A 23994-nucleotide genomic window follows, 5' to 3' on the forward strand; every position below is an offset into this window, starting at 1 on the left:
GCGCAGGGCATCAGAGCTGACGCTCTCTGTGCAGAGGCCTAGTTCCCAGACCAAGGTGGAGCTGCGGAGCTGGAGACCACACAGCTCATTGGGAGGGCTTTGTCAGACACGTGAGCCTTATGCCCAGAGGGCATCTGAAGCTGCGCCAGAGCGCTAACAGCTGCACTGAAGAAGAACTTCCAGCCACAGGGGCAGGAGGCTGAGATCAGGAGCTGGGTGGGAATGTGGAACTGCCTGAAGCCGGTCTCGGAAGGAGCTCCGGTGCTGGGACTGCGCCCGTCAGGAGCCCTGTGCAGGCTGGCAGGGCACAGGTGGGGCCTGGCCTAGAGAGCAGGAAAGCAGGGAAGGCCCTGCCCACAGCAGGCCCAGCAGGGGGGAGGCTGGAGCCCAGGCCGCGCCTCCAAGAGCCGCACACTGGAGCGGCAGCAGCCTCTTCTGCCCCAGCCGGAATTCCACTGTCCTCAGACACGCGTGCCCATCCAAATGTAAATTTGTTTTAAAAGAATGAAAATTTAGCTTAAAACGCAATCATTTAAAAGTTAATTCAAGGCCTCAGCTGCAATAGCCACCATTTTCAAATGCTCAAATGATCACACAAGGCTCACAGCTGCCCTGCAGAATCACATGGTGATACCGCATTCCTGTTCCAAAGAATGTTCTGGAAATCCTGATGGACCTCTGCAGACCTTCCAGCCAGTGCCGAGTGCTGGCCGTGAGCGCGGTGGGTGCAGCTCATCTCTCGCTTCCCGGCAGCCTGCTCTGCGGTCCCGTCGCACAGCGCGGCTGAACCCCGGATCCTGCTGATGAAAAGTGTGATCCCTCTGCCCGCCAGAGCCGCAGGTGGCTTCAGGCCACCCTGCAAGGTAGCTGTGGGGCTGGGCCCCACCCCCAGCCTGGAGTGAGCCCAGGACAGCACCAACCGACCACCATGGGCTCCAGACCACCACCGGCTCCAAGCCACCACTAAATGCGCACGGGCGGGGCGGGGTCCCCCGGGCCAGGGAGGGCCTCCCTGACAAATCTGAAGCAGTATTTTTAAGGGTGAAAACTCAGATGTATCTACACCTAGCACCTGTGTGTGCGGCACATAAATATCCTCAGGAAGTGGGTTAGAGACAAAGGGATCTCTTTCTGTCTTTCTGAAGGCCCCAAGACAAGAGAGGCCCGCTCACAAGGCAAGGGGGGGTTCGCGGGGGGGGGGGGGGGGGGGCAGCTTCTCTCTCCACAGCAGGAGCTGAGGCTCAGGCACTGCTTCAGGCCTCCTCACACACCACACCCACACCCACACCTGGGGAGGTAAAAGGCCCAATGACCAGAGCACAGCTCTCCGGCTCTGGGGGGGGGGGGGGGGCAGCAGAGGCACCGGAGCCCCTCCCAGTCTGTCCCTGTGAACTGCTCTTTAGTGCCACACCTGTGCCAGGCAGGCACAGGCCCGCGGGAACCCAGCCGGACCAGGCCCAGGCTTCGCAGCTCGGGCCCAGTCCCCAGGGGCAGGCTGGCGGGAGGCGGGGGTGGCTGGCGGGGGTGGCGGGAGGCGGGGGTGGCTGGCAGGGATGGCGGGAGGTGGGGTGGCTGGCGGGGGTGGCGGGAGGCGGGGGTGGCTGGCGGGGGTGGCGGGAGGCGGGGGTGGCTGGCGGGGGTAGCGGGAGGCGGGGCGCACAGCACACAGGTGAGCTCCCCTCGCTCTCCCACCATCCCCCCCCCCCCTGCACTCCTGGGGCACACCCCTTTCCCTCACCCCCCCAGGGGCGGTCCCAGCCCCTGGCCAGCCTCCCCCAGCCACCCCCACCCAGCCCTGCCATGTCTCCCAGCCCTCCCCACTGGCACACCCCAACACCTGCAAATGTCCAACTGGACAGCTCCTCCTGCCAGAACTTGGCAGGACGGTTCCATGACCTTCCCAGGGTGCAGCCATACCAGCCAGGACCGGGCTGCTCCACAGGACCCCAACAGGCCGTCCCCCGGCTCCCTCTAGGCTGGGTGCGGCCTCCCACCACGGGGAGGCCCCCTTGCCCGGCCTGGGCACCCATCTTCATATCTTCGTGCTCCTCTCAATCAAAGCCTCTGCACCCCTTCTCCCTCCCCCGGACTGCAGGCTCCTGGCCAATGTCTGCCTTTGCATCCAAAACGAAGCTGGGTTTGTATATGCACAGTCTTTTTCTTTTTCTTGGTCTGAGACTGGGACTCAAATTCAGTACCTATGGCTACTTTTGCTCATTGGCCAGTGCTCCACAACAGAGCCACACCTCCACAGTAAGTAGAAAAAACATCAAACAGCAGCACCACTGGCCACTTCCACCAGATGGGCTGCCAGCACCCAGAACAAGGCGTCGCGGTCCAGATGTCCTCATGGGTCAGGAACAGAACGAGAGAAGCAACCTGGGCCACGCGCCACTGCAGATCAACATGGCTGACATGGCTGGGCACTGGCAGGCACGCCCATCAGCCCAGCCACTCAGGTGGCAAGTCCATCCGACTTTTACCTCCAATTAACCACCAAAAGTCAAATGCGGAACTGTGGTTCAAGGGGTAGAGTGCTAGCCTTGAGCAAAAAAGCTCAGGGACAGCGTCTAGGCCCTGATTTCAAGCCCAGGACCAGCACACACACACACACAAAAAGGATCAAAGACCTCAATGTCAGATCTGAAACCTTGAAGCTACTACAAAAAGGCATGAGACACCTTAGAACTTATTGGCACAGGCAGGAACTTTCTGAAGCAAGACACAAGGACTCAGCAAACAGGAGAGAGACTTGACAAATGAGATTGTATCAAACTGAAAAGTGACTGCACCGCTCAGCACACAGCTACGAAGCTGAAAAGTCAGCCAACAGGCTGGGAAGCACTTACCAGCGCAGGGGCCGGAGGGGCCAAGATACGAAGCCGCTCCCCAGTTAGTAACTCAACTATGGACGGACAAAGAAGCTAACTAGAGACATCTCAGAAAAAAAGAACGGCCAATGAACGCATGAGGGAAAGTTCAACATCCTGAATATAAAACAAATACAATCGAAACAACACTGAGATTTCATCTCCCCCTGGTAAGTTTGGCCAGTGTGGAGACTACAAAGAGCAACAAATACGGGAAAGGAAGCCTTTCTACCGGGAGGAAGGTAAACTAGAACCAACACTCTGGAAGGCGGTTTGGAGATTCCTCAAAACACTAACCTTCCCTCCCATCCAGCCATACTACTCTTGGGCATCTACCCAGATCATTACAGATCAGGACGTGGTAAAGACACCTGTGTTTACATGTTCACAGCCCAGGTGCCCGACAATAGATGAATGGATCAAGAGAATGTGGTACACATGCACAATGGAATTTTACCCATCTATTAGAAAGAATACTATGTCATTTGCAGGGAAATGGACTGCCTTGAAAGGATTCCATTAAGTGAGGTACGTCAGGCTCAGAGAGACAATCGGTATGTGTTTTCTCTCATATGTGGAAGTTCAATATAAAGTACAGACATGCATGATAACATATCCAGGGCTTTAGGCACGTACAAACTGAGGAGTCTAAAGGTGTAACTCCTCTCAACAACTAACAAACGATCAAATGAATATAAGGAAACAAAGACACTTTGGGGGCCCTGGCAGCTCACGCCTCAGGAGGCTGAGCCCTGAGGATGGGGGCTCAAAACCAAGCCGGGCAAAAAAGTCCGCATGAGACTCCTACCTCCAACTAACCACTCAAAAACTGGAAGCGGAGCTGTGGTAGAATGCTAGCCTTGAGCAAAAGACCTCAGGGATAGAGCCAGACCCTGAGTTCAAGCCTCCTTACTGATAACAACAACAAGGTATATGCTAAGTACAAGAAATCAAACACACAAAAATCACCTCCCATGGGACCGCATTCCTGTAAAATGTCCAGCAGAGGCGATCCACAGATACACCCACCCCAAGGGCAACGGGGCATGAGGGCTGCAGCAAGTCCCGCTTCTTCACATGGCAAAGAAGTGCTCTGCACGGGCTTATGGCCAAGACCAAGCAATTCCATGAAATACCAAAGCCAATGCGTGTGTACTTCAAACGGACAGATTTCATGATATTGTGCATTACAGCCATGTAGACATCTAGCAGAATATTCTAGGCTGGAATGTGGCTCAGTGGTAGAGTGCTTGCCTAGCATGCATGAAGCATGGGTTCGATTCCTCAGTACCACACACACAGAAAAAGCCAGAAGTGGCGCCGTGGCTCACGTAGTATAGCGCTAGCCTTCAGTGAAAGAAGCTCAGGGACAGCGCCTGGGCCCTGAGTTCAAGCCCCAGGACTGGCATAAAAAAAAAAAAAAAAACAACCATCAACGAGTATAGCTATTCTGAGGCCACGGCCTTGGAAGATGGAGAGTTTGAGGCCAGTCTAAGCTACATTAGCTACACCTTATCTCAGGCTGTGGGTATAGCTCAAGTAGAGTACTGGTCTAGCATGCCCGAGGCCCTGAGTTCAATCCCCAGTACCAAATAAAGAAAAAAGGAAAAGGCTATCAGCTTCCTGCTGTGTGTGAGGCCCTGGGGAGGCGCGAGAGCCCCAGAGTGCAGAGGAATGCCCCGTGGAACTGGCCCTGCCAGGCTCCCGCGCCCTGCCTTCCCTGGCCCGGGGACCCCAGGGTCCCATCGCAAAACCCCTGCTGCTGAGCAGGCCCACAGCCAGGCACAGAGCTCAGGCACGGGAGCCGCAGCCTGGCCGGGTGCCATCAAACAAGAGAACGGAGAAGGGAATGTGTCCTGGGGCTCACGGGTTGTTTCCTGGACCGCCTGCCCAAATCTCATTCTAACCCCAATGGCAAGATTCCGAAGAAAAATCCAGGAGAAACGCTGATAGAAAACAAAGGAGATGCTCAGTGTAAACTTTAGAACAATTAATTTTAAATGATTACAGCTTTCCCAAAAGCTGTGGCTATGATTCCCTTCTGACTTTGATTATAACCTTCCAACAAAATATTTGCCTCAAGAAGGCAAACTCTTTGCATTATTTTCTATTCCTAGCATGACTACAAAAATATTCTTTGATTTAACATTTGATATGTTTTGTTCTCAAGGGCAAGCCCCATGAGAAGAAAAATGTACCCCAGCGGAATGAAATATGACTACCTGCTCCCATTTTTCTTTCCTGTTGGTTCCTGCCCAAATATTCTGCATTAATTTAAACCCAGGGCTGTGCCTCTGATGTGTAGCTCACACAGACACATGGGCCCGGCAGAGCCACCCGCTGTCCAGCGCCGAGAGGGGGAAGGCAGAGCTCACTCACTGCCCCCAGCCAGGAGGGCGGCAGCACGTGGGGGGGGGGCACCGGACAGCTGCGAGGCGACCCAGCGCACTGGCCCAGCTTCCAGCAGAGAGGAGAAGGGAACGGGAGCTCAGGGGAGGGACGCTCCCTGCTAACCATGCCTGGGTGCTTTAGGATAAACACGTAGTTACCACAATTTGGAATAATGAATGCGGACAGGGATTCTCATAGAAAGGTGAGGGACAGAGAAAAGCAGAAGCTCTTGTTCGTTGGCTTGCTTTTGCACACCCCCTGCCTGAGCCACGCAGAGCGCCAGACGCATGTGCACATCCCCAGGGGGACACAAAACATCTGGCTCCCCAAAAAGCTCAACGCCCAGGCCCAGATTTCAACCCTCACAACCGAAAAAAAACCTGGCTGAACTTGAAGGCTGAGGCAGGAAGAGTGTGAGCTTGAGGCCTGGGCAGGCAGGGAGGGGGGGGAGGGGGAGGGAGATGGGAGGGGGGTTGGCACAAATAGCAAGACCCCACCTCAAAGGAAAAAAAGCTGAAGACATTCATTCATTCATGAGACCAAAGGCAGCATCAGCGGGCGCGCCGGGGACGTACGGGGCAGGCCTCCGGGCACAGGCTCAGTGGGGGCTTCCTCAGTGTGGAGCCACCAGCAGCTTGGCCGCACTTCCCAGAGGATGCTCTCTCCAGGCCACTGACACAGCAGCCTGGGGGCAGCGGGCCTGGGGACAGCGCCAGGACAGCACCCTGGTGACAGCTCCAGGACAGCACCCTGGGGACAGCACCCTGGGGACAGCTCCAGGGCAGCACCCTGGGGACAGCTCCAGGACAGCACCCTGGGGACAGCACCCTGGGGACAGCGGACCTGGGGACAGCACCCTGGGGACAGCACCCTGGGGACAGCACCCTGGGGACAGCTCCAGGACAGCACCCTGGGGACAGCACCCTGGGGACAGCACCCTGGGGACAGCTCCAGGACAGCACCCTGGGGACAGCACCCTGGGGACAGCACCCTGGGGACAGCTCCAGGACAGCACCCTGGGGACAGCACCCTGGGGACAGCGGACCTGGGGACAGCACCCTGGGGACAGCACCCTGGGGACAGCTCCAGGACAGCACCCTGGGGACAGCACCCTGGGGACAGCACCCTGGGGACAGCTCCAGGACAGCACCCTGGGGACAGCACCTTGGGGACAGCACCCTGGGGACAGCACCCTGGGGACAGCAGACCTGGGGACAGCTCCAGGACAGCACCCTGGGGACAGCAGACCTGGGGACAGCTCCAGGACAGCACCCTGGGGACAGCTCCAGGACAGCACCCTGGGGACAGCTCCAGGACAGCGGACCTGGGGACAGCTCCAGGACAGCACCCTGGGGACAGCACCCTGGGGACAGCGGACCTGGGGACAGCTCCAGGACAGCAGACCTGGGGACAGCTCTAGGACAGCACCCTGGGGACAGTGCCAGGACCCCTGGGCCCTTGTTGGCTCCTGCCCAGCAGGAAGCATCCCTCCGGCAGTGGGCAGAGAGGCCAGCTCCAGGCGGCACGTCAGGCAGAAGAGCTGCTGTTCATTAACAATCCGCACAAAAGACCCAGAGACAATGCGCTGTTAATCCTAGCAGCCGACAGAGGACTACAAATGGGCAAGCCAGGGACCCTGCATTTTTCAGCCGCTCCTGCTGCTAGAGTTAGATGGAGGAGGAGGCTGCGTCCCCCGTCCCCACCGTGTCTTTAAAACATTCATTACTACATCTCTCAGAAGTTCTAACCCTAGAAGATTTATACTCTAAAATGGGCTGGAGAAAAATACTGCCCTGAAGCAGGACTCGCAGGTCTCCAGCAGAGGACACCTGCTTGCTCAGAGCTGGGCCCCAGGCACAGCGCCTGGCCCTGCTGACCCCTGCCTGCCTGCACCCCTGATGCCAGTTGTTCTAGCTATGAAAGAGAAAGATCGCCTTTTACTCCCAGGGCCAGAAAACAAAACAAGGGGCTGGGAAGGTGGCTCAGTGGTAGAGTGCTTGCCTTGCATGCATGAGGTCCTGGGTTCCATTCCTCAGCACCACATACGCAAAAAGAAAAAAGCCGGAAGTGGCGCTGTGGCTCAAGTGGTAGAGCGCTAGCCTTGAGCTGAAGAGCTGAGGGACAGTGCCCAAGCCCAGAGTTCAGGCCCACCTCTGGACACCCCCACCCCCCCAAAAAAAAAACCAAAACAAAACAAGTTGGGAGCTGGTGGCTCAGGCCTGTAATCCCCACTGCCAGGAAGCTGAGCTCTGAGGATCACGCCTCTCATCCCCACTGCCAGGAAGCTGAGCTCTGAGGATCACGCCCCTCATCCCCACTGCCAGGAAGCTGAGCTCTGAGGATCACGCCCCTCATCCCCGCTGCCCAGGAGGCTGAGCTCTGAGGATCATGCCCCTCATCCCCACTGCCCAGGAGGCTGAGCTCTGAGGATGGCTATTTGAGGCCATGCCAGGCAGGAGAAGTGGAGACTCTATCTCCAAATAACCAACAGAAAGCTGGACATGGAGATGCGGCTCCAGGGGTACAGCACAGTCTTGATCGGTGAGACTCCCTGAGTTCAAGCCCCATTACTGGCACCAAAGGAAAAGACACCGGGGAAGTGCTGAGCTGGGTGGTGCAGGCCAGGGGGACCTCGGCTGTGGCCCGGCAGGCGCAGAGGTGCTCGGGTGTCCCTCAGAGGAGGCTGGGAGGGGGCGGGAGGGGGGGCCGGGGAGGCCCGGGGAGGCCCGCCCCCCCCATGATGACGGTGATGGTCCGGATGAGGGACGCGTGCCCGGCCGTCCCCCCGCGGTGCCCCCCCCGCTCACCGCCGATGATGGTCCGGATGAGGGACGCGTGCCCCGGGCAGTCCACCAGCGTCACCTGCAGCGCCCCGGCGCCGGGCAGCGGCGCGGCGAAGCTCGAGAAGCCCAGGTCGAGCGTGACGCCGCGCGCGCGGCTCTGCGGCGGGCGGTCGAAGGCGGCCGTGGCGGCCGTGGTGCTCAGCGCGCGCGCCAGCGCCGTCTTCCCGCTGTCGATGTGGCCCAGCACGCCGACGTTCACGTTCACCCGCCGGCCCGCCATGCCGCCCGCGCCGCGCCGGCCCCGCCGCCGGTCCGCCCGCTAAGCCGCCCGCCGCCGCCCGAGCCCGGCGCGCGCGTTCCGGGCCCCGAGCTTCCGCCCGCCGCCAGGCCCCGCGCCGCCCGGAGCCGGACGCGGCCGGACACGGAGCGCCCCGGGGCGCAGGCCGGGTCGGCGGACCCCCGCCCCGGACCCACCCGGACCCCGGACCCCGGACCCACCCGGACCCCGGACCCACCCGGACCCCCGCCCCGGACCCACCCGGACCCCCGCCCCGGACCCACCCGGACCCCCGCCCCGGACCCACCCGGACCCCGGACCCACCCGGACCCCCGCCCCGGACCCACCCGGACCCCGGACCCACCCGGACCCACCCGGGCCCCGGACCCACCCGGACCCCGGACCCACCCGGACCCCGGACCCCGGACCCACCCGGACCCCGGACCCCGGACCCCGGACCCACCCGGACCCCGGACCCCGGACCCACCCGGACCCCGGACCCACCCGGACCCCGGACCCACCCGGACCCCGGACCCCGGACCCCGGACCCACCCGGACCCCGGACCCCGGACCCACCCGGACCCCGGACTCAGACCCACCCGGACCCCGGACCCACCCGGACCCCGGACTCAGACCCACCCGGACCCCGGACCCACCCGGACCCCGGACTCAGACCCACCCGGACCCCGGACCCACCCGGACCCCGGACCCACCCGGACCCCGGACCCACCCGGACCCCGGACTCAGACCCACCCGGACCCCGGACCCACCCGGACCCCGGACTCAGACCCACCCGGACCCCGGACCCACCCGGACCCCGGACCCACCCGGACCCCGGACTCAGACCCACCCGGACCCGGACCCACCCGGACCCGGACCCACCCGGACCCCGGACCCCGGACCCACCCGGACCCCGGACCCACCCGGACCCCGGACCCACCCGGACCCCGGACCCACCCGGACCCCGGACCCCGGACCCACCCGGACCCGGACCCACCCGGACCCCGGACCCCGGACCCACCCGGACCCGGACCCACCCGGACCCCGGACCCCGGACCCACCCGGACCCGGACCCACCCGGACCCCGGACCCCGGACCCACCCGGACCCGGACCCACCCGGACCCCGGACCCACCCGGACCCCGGACCCCGGACCCACCCGGACCCACCCGGACCCACCCGGACCCCGGACTCAGACCCACCCGGACCCACCCGGACCCCGGACTCAGACCCACCCGGACCCACCCGGACCCCGGACCCCGGACCCACCCGGACCCCGGACTCAGACCCACCCGGACCCCGGACCCACCCGGACCCCGGACCCACCCGGACCCCGGACTCAGACCCACCCGGACCCGGACCCACCCGGACCCCGGACCCACCCGGACCCCGGACCCACCCGGACCCCGGACCCACCCGGACCCACCCGGACCCACCCGGACCCCGGACCCACCCGGACCCCGGACCCCCCGGACCCACCCGGACCCACCCGGACCCACCTGGCCCCAGACCCCTCCTCAGGCCCTCCCCGGGCCCCAGACATCCCCCTAACCCCTGCCCCAGACCCCTCCTCGACCCCCAGCCCCACCTGGCCCCAGACCCCCGGACCCTCCTCAACCCCACCCCCTGGCCCGGGACACCCGCCCGACCCCTGGCCCCGGACCCCCCCCCCCCCCCCCCCCCCCGCCCCGGACCCCCCTCCCCCCTGCCCTGACAGGTGGGTGTCCCCTGGGAAGACCCCCACCCCAGGGCTGCCCTGCTGCTGGGGGCCAGGGCGCCTCTGACACGCGGGGCACCTTACTGTGGTGCACCCTTGACCGAGTGCCGGTGCAGGGGCAGGGCGCGCCTTCCTCTTTCTCTCCGCTTCCCACCGGACCTAAGGTGAGTTGCCTCCAACACCATCCGCTTTGCACTTTCATGGGCCAAAAAGATGGAACCAACCTAGCAGGGACGGACGCCTCCGAAGCCAAGCGCCAGGGTCGACCTCGCCTCTGTAAGCTGATGGACTCAAGGCCTCTGGTGCAGTAACAAGGGAACAACGCAGCCTCCACATCCTTGGCGTAAAGCCTGCATTACTTCATCTACCTGGCTGTCCAACAAACCCCTGGTGGGCACTCTGAGGCCCTGGGCCTACTCTTGGTGTGAATTAATGCGACCGGGAGAAATCAAGGATGAAATGAAGCCAGGCACTGTGGCTGACAGTGCCAGGTGGGCAGGAGGAGGCGGCTGAGCCCAAGACCAGGGGAAACGGGGAGCAGGCAGAGGCCACAGCAGGGGCAGCGGAGACGGAGCTGCAAGCTAAGCTTGCCCTTAAAATGCCTGTCAGAGCAAGAGTTTAGCAGGACAGCATGGCCTTCCACAGAGCCCAAGACAGGAGCTCCGGCAGGCTGCCAGCGGCCACACCTCAGCCCAACCCATATCCCTCCTGCGTGGAGTCTAGCCACACACTGAGACATCATAAAATGACACAGCTGCTCTGGAAACAGTGTGGATCTCAGCTCGCCCTGTGTCCTACTGGGCTCCAAGGAAAGAGATCTTAAGAAAGAGATGAGTACAGAGTATTTCTTTTCTGTGTTGTACATTATAAATAGCAAAATGTTTTTGTTTTTTTAAAACTGACCATCTCTGTGTGTGTCAGTCCTAAGGCTTGAACTCAGAGCGTAGGCACTGTCCCTGTGCTGTTTTTTTTGTTTTGTTTTGTTTTGTTTTTGTCGGTCGTGGGGCTTGAACTCTGGGCCTGGGCCCTGTCCTTCAGCTCTTCAGCTCAAGGCGAGCACTCTACCACTTGAGCTACAGCGCCACTTCCGGTTTTCTGGTGGTTTATTGGACATAGGAGTCTCACAGTCTTTCCTGCCCAGGCTAGCTTTGAACTATGATCCTCAGATCTCAGTCTCCTGAGTAGCTGGGATGACAGGCATGAGCCACCAGCGCCCGGCAATGTTGTTGTTTTCTTGGGGGGGTCCAGTCGTGGGACCTGAACTCCGGGCCTGGGCGCTGTCCCTCAGCTCTTCAGCTCAAGGCTAGCGCTTTACCACTTGATCCACAGCGCCACTTCCGGCTTTTTTCCTTTTGGCTTACGTGGTACTGAGGAATAGAACCCAGAGCCTCAGGCATGCAAGGCAAGAGCTCTACCATTGAGCCACCTTCCCAGCTGCTCCCTGTGCTGTTTTTGCTCAAGACTAGTGCTCTACCTCTTGAGCAACAGGGCTACTTCCAGCTTTTTGGTAGTTAAGAGTCTCACAGACTTTCCTACCCAGGTGGGCTTCAGACGTGATCCTCAGATCTCAGCCTTCTGAGTAGCTAAGATTATAGGCATGAGCCACTGGCTCCCAGCAACAGGACAATTTTCAAAGACAAAGGGCAGACACTGAGGTAAAGGAAAGAAAGTAGCATGCTGTGGCCTGGCCTGGAGCACAGACGCAGAGGGAGGAGCTCGGAAGCTGCCTCCACCTGCTGAAACCATGCAGCACACGCGGGAAGACTCGTGGCGACAGCCAGAACTCAGCTCCCAGCCTCTCCGTGTGCTCCTCCTGCTACGGGGCTCCACTTCCCAGCAGGCTCCCACCTCGACAGTGTGGCTACAGAGCTCCAAGTTTACAGCCTCACTTGTAAAAACAAAAGCCCTCGAAGCTGAGTCTTTGGCCCCTATGAAGCCTGTGCTCAGGAGCTGGAAGGAGCCTGACCAGCCAGGTGTGGGTCCTAAATTCACCCCAAGAAACAGTCTGTCTGGGGGACTTGTATAGGAAATGAAGAGCTACTCACAGCAAAGTACAGGGTACACTAGACTCCAGCGGCTCACGCCTGTCATCCTAGCTACTCAGAAGGCTGAGATCTGAGGACCACAGTTCAAAGCAGCCCGGGCAGGAAAGTCCGTGAGACTCTTTATGTCCAATAAACCACTAGAAAACCGGAAGTGGTGCTATGGCTCAAGTGGTAGAGCACTTGCCTTGAGGTGAAGAGCTGAGGGACAGCACCCAAGCCCAGAGTTCCAGCCCCACAACCGACAAAAAAAAAAAAAAAGCTTGGAACTGGGCACTGGTGGCTCACACCTGTAATCCTAGCTATTCAAGAGGCTGAGATCTGAGGATCCCAGTTCAAAGCTACCTCAGACAGGAAAATATGTGAGACTCATCTCCAATAAACCACCAGAAAAACTGGAAATGGCGCTGTGGCTCAAGTGGTAGAGAGCTAGCCTTGAGCTGAAGAGCTGAGGGACAGCGCCCAGGCCCAGAGTTTAAAAAAAAAAAAAAAGCCACCTAGCCCAAGCAGATATATCTGAAAGACTTCTCCAATTAACCAAACCGGAAGTGGAACTGTGGCTCAAGTGGTAGAATGCCAGCCTTGAGAAAACAAAGAACCAGCAAAAATGCAAAGCCCTGTTTAGCCCTCATACTGGCGTGCGCGCGCGCGCGCGCACGCACGCGCGCGCACACACACACACACACACACACACACACACACACACAGCTGCCTTGCATCTGTTGGTCTCTGTTCCAACCTCTCTTGCTTGGAGTCCTGTGTGCTTCAGACCAGGACGGTGCTCTCATTTTCCACCCCACCACCCCAGAAGGGCCGAGGACAGCGGAGATCACCGCTGCCCGGTGCATGAAGATGGACCATCACTGACATCTCCCTCCACCGTGCCAGTCCTGAGCCCCACGCAGCCCCACAGGCAGTGAGCAGCACCGGCCGTTGTTGGAAACAGCCTGCAGGACTGCGATTATCTGTTGCAAATGTTAATGGGATGCGATTTCTTTCAGTTTCTCTAATGCCATTCTGTACTAAGGTAGTTCAAAGTTCTTTACAAACAGCCAGTAATTAATTCAACTTCATTAGGGCCAATTAATCCAGGATTAATTATAAATTTGCCCAGAGGAAGCTATACTTTGCTCTTTGAGTTTAGGCTTTAAAGATTCTTTCAGGAATTAAATGGAAACTTCACTTTTCTCTGAGGGTGTGCACCTTGCCAGTGATTATATTAACCATGTGCTGTCCTCAGCCTGTCCCACACCAGCTCAGAGGAGGTTGTCACCCAGGCCCACAGCTGAGACACCTGACTTTCATGTTTTTTCTCCTGATCCTGGGGCTTGAACTCAGGGCCTGGGCACTGTCCCTGAGCTTTTCTGCTCAAATCTAGTAAGCACTCTACCACTTGATCCACAGCTCCACTTCCAGCTTTTTGGTTGTTAACTGGAGTTAAGATTCTCTCGTGGACTCTCCTGCCTAGGCCTCTTGAGTAGCTAGGATTACAAGCCATGAGCCACTGGTGCCCAACTTCCCGGCATTAACACTGAAACCACAGTTTTGCTTGTTTATGCTCTTTTTATATACATTAATTGTACATGCACACATACACAGGCCCATGAATGTGTATTCCTTTTAGGCCTAGCTTCTACATACATATGAGCAAAACGTAACAATATTTGGCTTTTTGAGCTGGCTTACATCACTCACTATTATGTTCTCCAGTTCTACCCTTTTTCCTGCAAGTGTTGTGGTTTCTTGTCTCTTTGTGGCTGGGTAATATTCCATGGTGTTCATGTACCATATCTTCTTTATCCACTCATCTGTTGCTGGCTTCTTTACCTGATTCCATAGTTTGGTCTCTTCTTAAAAACTGACTTACACATATACTTTATCAATGGCATAAAGGTCCAATATTGGTACGGCAGTTATAAGGTAAGTCTACTTCTATTTTTTTTTTTAACCAGTCATGGTACCTGAACTCTGGGTCTGGGCGCTGTCCCTCAGCTCTTCAGCTCAAGGCTAGTGCTCTACCACTTGAGCCACAGTGCCACTTCCAGCTTTTTCTGCTTATGTGGTGCTGAGGAATGGAACCCAGGGCCTCATGCATGCAAGGCAAGCGCTCTACCACTGAGCCACCTTCCCAGCCCCTACTTCTGTTTTTTTTTGAGGAAGCTCCAGGCTGATTTCCACAGTGGTTGCACTAATGTACACTCTCGCCCACCATGCATGAGGACTCCTTACACACCCCTCCTCACCAGTGTTTGCTGTTGGCTGTTCCTGATGTCTATCATCTGATTGGGGGATGTGGAATCTTAGTGTTTTGATTTGCATTTCTTTTATAGCTAAGGATGGTGGACATGGTTTCTCTCCCCATGTATCAGTCATTTGTATTTCTTCTTAGAACTTCGTTCAATTTGCTTGCCTGTTTATTAATTGGATTATTTATTCCTTTGCTGCTTAATTTTTTTGAGCTTCGTCTACTCTGGATATTAATTCTTTATCTGAACAGCTGCTGAAGATGTTTCTTCCATTCTGTGGATTAACTCTTGGTTCTGGTAATTGTTTTTTTTTTTTGCTGTACAGAAATGTTTTAATTTGATCAAGTCCTATCTGTTTAATTCTTGTTATTGCTTTCTGGGCAGCAGGAGTGCTATTCAGAAAATAATTACCTATGCCTCTAACTTCCAGTTTTCTCTACATTTTCCTGTAATAAGTTTAAAGTTTTATGTCTTACTAAGTTCTTTGATCCACTTGGAATTGATTTTTGTATAAAATGAGAGACAGAGATCAAGTTTCAGTCACCAGCAAGTAGATAGCAGGTCAATATTTGTTGAAGAGGCTGTCTTCTGTTCAGTGCATGTTTTTGGTTCCTTTGTCAAAAATCAGATAGTTATTCCTGTGTGGGGTTTTTTGTTTTTGGTCATGGGGCTTGAACTCTGGGTCGGGGGCTGTCCCTGAGCTCTTCAGCTCAAGGCAAGTACTCTACCACTTGAGCCACAGTGGCACTTCTGGTTTTCTGATGATTAATTGAAGAGCCACATGGTCTTTCCTGCCCGGGCTGGCTTTGAACCAGGATCCTAAGATCTTAGACTCCTGAGCCACTGGCGCAGGCCGCTGTGTGGTTTTTATCCCCCCATCTTCGATTCTATTCTAGATCTTTTGGGTCTATTGTTTTGTACCAGTACCCAGCTATGAAGCTGGAGTTTTAGGCCAGGTTCTGCATGTCAAGGAGACAAGCAATGGTGAAGAACAGAGAAAAGAGATTTGTTATGTGGCACCGGAGGCGAAGTGAGTATGCTTCAGCCCATCTTCAGTGTGAGCTTTAGGCATCAGAAGGAAAAGAATCGGGGCAGGGGCCCTGAGCATGCCTCAGCCAGCATCTCCTGTGACAGGGGATGGGTGTGGCCTGGCTGGCCGCAGCTGCAGTGCTGGTCTTGGGAGGGATTCTGAAGAGGTTTTGACCTTCATCACTTGAAAGCCGTCTGGGCAGGACAAACAAGTCCTTGTTCCTCGGCAGGGCATCTGTCCTGAGGAGGATCTACTCTTCCTTCCTGGAGGACTGTTTTCTCCATTGCTCCTTGCATGTGTATGACATGCAGGCCTGCCCCTCATGACGTTCACAGACTGCAGAGCACTGACAGAGAGTAAGAGCAAAGAACACAGATGCAATCATTGTGGCAGGGATGCCAGAGTTTTCTCCTGTTTCGGTTAACTCATGTGCCAAGTGAGGAGTCAGTGCTTTTCAGCAAGAGCAGCGTCTACACAGGTCTGCTAATCCGCCTTGGCCAGAGAGGGAGGAAGCCCGAGGCAGTGGCGGCACGCTGTGCCCGTTCAGAGAGGCCGCCCCCTCGCGCGGGGAGCCAGAGCACCTCATCCCAAGGGGCCTTCTGAGGGCTGTGCAGGGCCAGCTCCTCCACATACCACACCAGCACTCCCACGCATGTGCGCCCCAACACACACATAGACTCCTCTGCCTTAAGGAAAATAAGAAAATACTGAGCCAAATATGACAGTCACTACAGATATTCGGACAATCTAACATGTTACCCTGAACAGGAGTGTGGAAACCATATTTTCAGCACAACAGGTCATACATGAATACATGCATCCAATATATTGATGGACCTATGCTGAAGCACAGAAAGAAAACCTTCAGAGGTTTCAGAGGCTACACCATCTTTAGCGCTAGGGTTGGTGCAGGGTAGAGGTCAGCCAGCTTAGGGAGCTACTCCAAGAAGTTTACATAAGAGTGATGACAATGCCAGGGCAGACCGCAAAGCTGAGGCACACGGACTATCTAAGGCCTACGCTGTCTGGCTTTCCCACGACCACACTCCACTTCCAGCCAAGGCAGGCAGTCTACCTGCAGCTGTGGATGCAGCTTCTTGTAGATGCGCATTTAAAACTAGACCACGCCATTACTTGTGCATGTATCGCTGCACTCGTCTGGATGTTCAGAACCCATAAAACCAAACTCAGCCCATCCCAAGCCCTGAAAGGAACGCAAGTGAGCCTGAGCGCAGGAGCGTGAAGGATCTCATCAGGAATCTCTTTCTGCCAGCTTTCCTTTTCTTGTGTTAGCTTTCCCTCAGGGGTAGTCCACTTGTGAAATGGCAAAGACAATCACCAGGCTGAAAAATCATCTCCCAAGTTTCCCAGAAATTTTAGGTATTTCCAGGGTCTCAGGGTGTGAGACAGATGTTCACATCCGGACGCACTCACAATGTCTGGGAGATTGGGATGCTCCGTTGGGCTATCCTGGGGCCACAGATTCACTCTGAAACAAAGCAGCAGCTGGGGGCAGTCGCCCAAACCACCTGGACCCAAGAGGGAAGAACAGCATCAGCAGGATGGACACAAGTAACCTGGGGCTGGGAAGGCGGCTCAGCGGCAGAGCGCTGGCCTTGCATGCCGGAGGCCCTGGGTTCGATTCCTCAGCACCACATAAGCAAAAAGAAAAAAGCCGGAAGTGGTGCTGTGGCTCAAGTGGTAGAGTGCTAGCCTTGAGCTGAAGAGCTGAGAGACTGCGCCCAGGCCCAGAGTTCAGGCCCCACGACCGACAAAAAAAAAAAACAATAAAAAAAAGTGACCTAGGTCCACTGCTATAGTCCTCATCTTTTACCTTGTGTACCTTGGACACTGGCCTGCCAAATCAGTCATTGTTTGGCCATCATCATCATCATCTATTTTTCATGTTTGTTTATTTCTGGTGGCACTGGGTTCCATTGAAATTAAAAAGGAGCACAATGAAACAATGACCCCTCGGGAGCCTCTTCCCAGATTTAAGGTCGCAGCACCAGCACAGAAGAGGGTGCTCAGGCTGTCTTGGCGTAGTGAGTGAGCGGAACAGTTTTGCTTTCATAGCCAGGAAGGGGGACGGGAGGTCTGTGTTAAGGGTGTCTCCACCAATCACAGACTATCTTCTGGGCCTCCTCAGGCCGACGTGGAAACGTGGGCAGGGTCCGCGGGATTCCTGGGGCTTACCGGAACTTGCAGTTTGGAGTGAGCTGTCTGAAACACTTCTGAATGGACCAAATGCCTTCAGGTGCCGCTGCCGCTGCCGCCGCTGCGCTTCTCAGCCGCGAACAGCCGTCATGTCCTGTAGCACTCCCCAAGGATCTGGGGGCTCACACGGCCGGCCTGCGGGGAGGCTCCGGGTGCTTGGTGCTCGGTCCCCCGCTCACACGGCGGGCCTGCGGGGAGGCTCCGGGTGCTTGGTGCGGGGAGGCTCCGGGTGCTTGGTGCTCGGTCCCCCGCTCACACGGCCGGGCCTGCGGGGAGGCTCCAGGTGCTTGGTGCTCGGTCCCCCGCTCACGGGGAAGGCCCAGGGCCGTCAGGTAGTGGAGCACCGGGGCCGCCACCCTCCGGCGGCGGTCCGCAGCGGGGCCTCCGGGCTACAAACGCTCCGCTCCACCGGCCGCCAGCGGGGAGAGGCCGGCCGGGTCCCCGGGAAACTCCGGGTCGAGTCAGGGCCGCGGAGGCGCCACTGCGTGGCATGGCGCGGCGGGGCGCGGCGGGACGTGGCGGGACGTGGCGGGGCGTGGCGTGGCGTGGCGTGGCGTGGCGCGGCGGGGGCGCGGCGGGACGTGGCGGGGCGTGGCGCGGCGGGGCGTGGCGGGGCGCGGCGGGGCGCGGCGGGACGTGGCGCGGCGGGACGTGGCGCGGCGGGGGCGTGGCGCGGCGGGGCGTGGCGGGGGCGCGGCGGGGGCGTGGCGGGGCGCGGCGGGGCGGGGCGTGGCGGGGCGGGGCGTGGCGTGGCGCGGCGGGGCGTGGCGGGACGTGGCGGGGCGCGGCGGGGCGTGGCGGGGCGGGGCGCGGCGGGGCGTGGCGCGGCGGGGCGTGGCGCGGCGTGGCGCGGCGGGACGTGGCGCGGCGGGGGCGCGGCGTGGCGTGGCGTGGCGGGGCGGGGCGTGGCGTGGCGCGGCGTGGCGGGGCGCGGCGTGGCGTGGCGGGGCGTGGCGGGGCGTGGCGTGGCAGGGCGTGGCGGGGCGTGGCGGGGCAGGGCGTGGCGCGGCGGGGCGTGGCGCGGCGGGGCGGGGCGTGGCAGGGCGTGGCGTGGCGGGGCGGGGCGCGGCGGGGCGTGGCGCGGCGGGGCGTGGCGGGGCGTGGCGGGGCGTGGCGTGGCGGGGCGTGGCGTGGCGCGGCGTGGCGGGGCGTGGCGCGGCGGGGCGCGGGTGTGGCGTGGCGCGGCGTGGCGTGGCGTGGCGTGGCGGGGCGTGGCGTGGCGGGGCGCGGCGGGGCGGGGCGCGGCGTGGCGGGGCGCGGCGGGGCGGGGCGCGGCGCGGCGGGGCGGGGGCGCGGCGTGGCGTGGCGGGGCGTGGCGTGGCGGGGCGCGGCGGGGCGCGGCGGGGCGGGGCGCGGCGGGGCGGGACGTGGCGTGGCGGGGCGGGACGTGGCGTGGCGGGACGTGGCGTGGCGTGGCGGGACGTGGCGTGGCGTGGCGTGGCGGGGCGCGGCGGGGCGCGGCGGGGCGGGGCGCGGCGGGGCGGGGCGGGGCGCGGCGGGGCGGGGCGCGGCGGGGCGGGGCGCGGCGGGGCGGGGCGGGGCGCGGCGGGGCGGGGCGCGGCGTGGCGTGGCGGCGAGGCTGGGACCCGCGCCCCCGCCAGCGCCGCGCCGCCGCCAGCGCCGGACAGGAAGTGCCTGCGCCGGGGAACGCCAGCCCGGTGGCACCACCGGAAGTGGACGGGCGGGGCCCCGCCGAGCCGTTCGGACGGACGCAGCCTGGAGCCAATGGAGGTCGGAGGTGTTCCCCGTCCTCCAATGGCGCGCGGCGGAGGCGGGCCCCGGAGCGCCGCCTGGGTAACGGCCTCGTGGTAACGCGGGCGCCGCGGGCTCCGCACTCGCCGCCGGCTCCGCACTCGCCGCGGGCTCCGCACTCGCCGCCGCTCTCAGGGACGATGAAGATCGAGGAGGTGAAGAGCACCACCAAGACCCAGCGCATCGCCTCCCACAGCCACGTGAAGGGGCTGGGGCTGGACGAGGGCGGCCTGGCCAAGCAGGCGGCCTCGGGGCTCGTGGGCCAGGAGAACGCGAGAGAGGTGCGGCGGGGCGCGGGGCGCGGGGCTCCCCCTCCCCCCGGGCCTCCCCCTCCCCCCCGGGGCCTCCCCCCCACCCCCGGGGCCTCCCCACCCCCGGGCCTCCCCCTCCCCCCGGGCCTCCCTCCCCCCGGGGCCTCCCCCTCCCCCCGGGGCCTCCCCCCCACCCCCGGGCCTCCCCCTTCCCCCGGGCCTCCCTCCCCCTCCCGGGCCTCCCTCCCCCTCCCGGGCCTCCCTCCCCCCTCCCGGGGCCTCCCTCCCCTCCGGGGCCTCCCTCCCCCCCGGGCCTCCCTCCCCCTCCCGGGGCCTCCCTCTCCTCCGGGGCCTCCCTCCCCCTCCCGGGGCCTCCCTCCCCTCCGGGGCCTCCCTCCCCCTCCCGGGGCCTCCCTCCCCTCCGGGGCCTCCCCCCTCCCGGGCCTCCCCCTCCCCCCGGGGCCTCCCCCCCACCCCCGGGCCTCCCCCTTCCCCCGGGCCTCCCTCCCCCCTCCCGGGCCTCCCTCCCCCTCCCGGGCCTCCCTCCCCCTCCCGGGGCCTCCCTCCCCTCCGGGGCCTCCCTCCCCCCCGGGCCTCCCTCCCCCTCCCGGGGCCTCCCTCCCCTCCGGGGCCTCCCTCCCCCTCCCGGGGCCTCCCTCCCCCTCCCGGGGCCTCCCTCCCCTCCGGGGCCTCCCCCCTCCCGGGGCCCCGCCCGCGGCCTCCCTTCTGGGGCCTCCCCGGGGGTCTCTCAGGGTCTCCCTGGGACCCCTGTCCCTGACCTCCCTCTGGGGTTCCTAGGGGGCCAGGGCTGACCCGGAAGGGCTGGTGGCGGCCCGCGTGGTGGGGGGCTTTGACCACTGCCGGTGGAGCCCACTCCGTGGCTCAACTCAGGCTCCTGAAGTCAGACATCAGGTCCACCCTCGACAAACTCAGGTCCGCGGAGCGGAGAGAGTAGAACGAGGGAGAGGCACAATCCGGGATGTCGTGTCTGCTGCTCACAGGACCTTTGTGGACCTTTCCACCCGGGTTTACTTTATCAAGTGGCAATGACGGAAGTCTCTGTGGCGCTTTGTTTGTAGATGAGGAAAGGGAGGGTGGGTGGGATGTCTCGGGCCTCCCGGCTGAGGAAGGCTCCTGCTGGGGTTTGCCCTTCCCTAGGTGGGAGTCTGCGGGCTTATGCAGAGGCCTAGCAACCACAGAGACCTGCAGGAAATGAGGGAAAGTTGTTCTGGAGGCTGAGCTCTGAAGATAGCGGTTTGAAGCCAGCCTGGGCAGGAAAGGTCTGCGAGACTAATTCCAGTTAACCATGTAGATAAGACCTGACATATTTAATAAATCAGATCATTTTCATACCAATGTGGTAATGAATTTCTGTATGATACCACCTCAACACTAAATTCAGATACTTCTTTCCAAATTGCTCAGCTAGTTTCCAGAAATTAAAAGTGTATGTTTAGCCAGGAGCTGCTGGCTCTCACCTATGACTAGCTTCTCAGGAGGCTGAGATCTAGGATCTAGGTTTGAAGTCAGCCTGGGAAGACAAAATTCGTGACTCTTTATCTTCAGCTAACCAGCTAAAAGCTGGGAGTAGAGGCCTGGCTTGAGTGGTAGAGTGCCAGATGTGAGTGAAAAAGCCAAGTGAAAGTCCTGAGTGCAAAGCCCTGGGCCCTCGTGCGTGCGCACGCACACACACACACACACGTACATATGTAGGGATATATTTCTACACATACAAAGTGCGCATCGATGAGAACAGCAGCAGCAACTCGTCTGTGTTCGGAGCCATCTGAACAGAAGTAGAGAAACATTTAACACATTCCATTAAAAGAAAAGAAAAAACAGAAAACAGCAAAGTCTTATGTTGTGGTTTCTGGCTTTAAAAAAGTTTTTTTCTTTTTCTTTTTCTTTTTTAGCTTCTCAGTTATCTGGAAAGAAAACATTCTATAGAAGAACATCTTTTTGTGTGTGTGCCAGTCATGGAGCTGAACTCAGGTCCTGGACTCTGTCTCAGCTTTTTTGCTCAAGTCTAGCACTCAACCACTCAAACGATAGCACCATAGCCTTACTTCCAACTTTTTGGTGGTTAATTGGGAATAGAAGTCTCATGAACTTTGCTGCCAAGGCTGGCTTTAAACCAGCTCCTCAGATCTCAGCCTCCACAGTCCCTGGGACTGCAGGTGTGGCCTCCGGTGCGCAGGAGCATCTTCAAACAGCTCTGACAGCACTGTCAGCACTAAGTGTCGTGCTGCAGGTGGAAGGTGCTTTGCATTCACTGAGTTTGTATACGTGCTATCCTATTTCTGTAATACTAGAGGGCACGGTTTAAAAAGGTATTGATGGAGATTAGAGGGTGCAAATTACAATACAGCACAGGGCTATGAGGAAATACTTTCATCTACAGCACATCCTAATTACTCTCTTATGAACATCATCTAAAAACCTGGGGTTTGTTTTTGTTTTTTAAAATACAACAGGAAAAAAATCCACAAGAAAAAACACTAGACCTGTACTTGTTCTTTTTGATGGTACTGGGTTTGAACTCAGGGCTTCATGCTTGATAGCTAAGCAAAGTGCTTTTCCACTTGAGCTGTGCCCAGCCCCAAGTCTGTCTTGTTTGATGGTGAGAGCTCTATAGAAGAAATTAGAAGCAAGCACTGCTTCAGTGCTTTGAATCACAGACCCATCGTTTCAAACAGAACGGTGTGGTCCTTCATTGTGTATTTTGTAAGTATTGGGACTTAAATAATAGAGGCCTTACTAGCTTGACTTTTTCACTCAGGACTGAACTGCTGCACTTGAGCTATGTCTCCACTTCTAGCTTTCTGTTGTTGTTGATTGGAGATAAGGGTCTTCTGGACTTTCCTGCCTGGCCTGGCATTGAAAGCAAATCCTTCTGAGTTGCCAGGATCACAAGTGTCAGCCACCAACTCCCTGTTCACAGTCTTTTTCTTTTTGGTTGGTCATGGAGCTTGAACTTGGGGCCTGGGCACTCTGCCTGAGCTCTTTTGCTCAAAGCTAGCACTCTACCACTTTGAGCCAGAGCACCACTTCTGGTTTTCTGGTAGTTAATTTCATGCCTGGGCACACGTTGAACCTTGATCCTCAGATCTCAGCTTCCTGAGTAGCTAGGATTACAGGTGTGAGCCACTGGCGCACAGTCTTGAAGACAAATCACAGTGTGACATTTCAGTCGGTTGCCAACCTTTTTTTTTTTTTTTTTTGGTCGGTTGTGGGGCTTGAACTCTGGGCCTGGGCGCTGTCCCACAGCTCTTCAGCTCAAGGCTAGTGCTCTACCACTTGAGCCACAGCACCACTTCCAGTTTTCTGGTGGTTTATTGGAGATAAGAGTTTCACAGACTTTCCTGCCTGGGCTGGCTTTGAACTGTGATCCTCAGACCTCAACCTCCTGAGTAGCTAGGATGACAGGCATGAGCCACCAGCACCTGGCTATAAAATCCCAACTTTATGATGTACTGCGAATTCCTGGTCTGTCTGACCCTGCCACCCTCTTCAACCTCATGTTCCCGTTCACCTTTGCACTACACTTTAACCAAAGTTTTATAGCCAGGGACTTTCTGTCCCTGGATAAGCCAAACACCCGACTTAGGAGTTTTTTACTCTTGTGTTTCTGTGATGCCCTAGGGCTTTGCATATGGAGTCTCTCCGAGGTGATTCTTACCATCCTCCCTACACGTCCCTACGCCACCCACTGATACTTCCCTAGGCCTCCCTACGTCGCGTGTCATCTTTCTTCCTGGTATCGAGTTCATGCCATGTCTGTGTGCCTGAGCTGGCACACAAGGCTTTTTTTTTGTCTCCTCCACTGCCCAGTACCTACAGCAGTTGCCACGGTCTCCTGGCCTTGGGGTTAGTTGGATGCGTATGTGGATTGTGTGGACCAGCAGCTGGACACCCTCCCCCCGCCCCCGAAAAGCATTTTATTATTGACTCTTTCTTTCCATTGTGTACAGGCATGTGGTGTAATAGTAGAATTAATCAAAAGCAAGAAAATGGCTGGAAGAGCTGTCTTGTTGGCAGGACCTCCTGGAACTGGCAAGGTACTCATTTTGTCTGACTTTTTTAAGCTACCCAAGAGAATGATCCTGATGTCTAAGCCAAATTGAGTTTATGTCTTAACTAGTCTTTGTTTAGCTAAATTGATTATGTGTATGTTTTAAAAACTAATACAATTGAGTGTCTAAAACCCATGCTTCTGAAATTTAAGTTGTCCTGGCCTACCTCTGAAGAGAATGAGGCCCTCAGAGGGGTCTCGTCTCTAGAATTTGTCTTTAACTCTGTCAGGTCTCCTTTGCATTGGAAATTCATTCCTCTTGGCCCAGCTATCATAAAAATCTTCATGGTGACACTTAGTTGAAGGTGAAGAAAACAAGGCAGCGCGGTTTTCCCACGTTCGGTTTC

At 58.6% G+C, this 23994-nt stretch overlaps 3 protein-coding genes across 4 annotated transcripts in view; 2 read left to right on the forward strand and 1 right to left on the reverse strand.

Annotated features, from left to right (window-relative positions):
* The window catches only part of Eefsec (eukaryotic elongation factor, selenocysteine-tRNA specific), a 158797-nt gene extending 150465 nt beyond the window's left edge, over positions 1–8332 (reverse strand). The window contains exon 1 of the mRNA XM_042670341.1: positions 8069–8332. Within this exon, the coding sequence (XP_042526275.1) occupies positions 8069–8324 (256 nt within the window). The 5' untranslated portion in view covers positions 8325–8332. The remainder of the gene's footprint in view (positions 1–8068) is intronic.
* On the forward strand, positions 640–23994 carry LOC122099846 (ruvB-like 1). Of its 2 annotated transcripts, XM_042670343.1 has the most exons (5): positions 640–643; positions 2562–2580; positions 19451–19605; positions 23547–23633; positions 23878–23994. In XM_042670343.1, the coding sequence occupies exons 3-5, from the start codon at positions 19465–19467 to the stop codon at positions 23944–23946; spliced, it is 297 nt and encodes a 98-aa protein (XP_042526277.1). In that variant the 5' UTR covers positions 640–643; positions 2562–2580; positions 19451–19464; the 3' UTR covers positions 23947–23994. The 2 variants fall into 2 exon arrangements, with proteins under 2 accessions (XP_042526277.1, XP_042526276.1); XM_042670342.1 differs by lacking the exons at positions 640–643; positions 2562–2580 and having other exon boundaries at positions 19424–19605; positions 23878–23990.
* On the forward strand, positions 8323–17672 carry LOC122099857 (basic proline-rich protein-like). The gene is made up of 3 exons (XM_042670353.1): positions 8323–8354; positions 8432–9974; positions 17613–17672. The coding sequence occupies exons 1-3, from the start codon at positions 8323–8325 to the stop codon at positions 17670–17672; spliced, it is 1635 nt and encodes a 544-aa protein (XP_042526287.1).

This window comes from Dipodomys spectabilis, unplaced genomic scaffold, assembly GCF_019054845.1.
Source record: "Dipodomys spectabilis isolate Male_0828 unplaced genomic scaffold, ASM1905484v1 ptg000541l, whole genome shotgun sequence".
NCBI lineage: Eukaryota > Metazoa > Chordata > Mammalia > Rodentia > Heteromyidae > Dipodomys > Dipodomys spectabilis.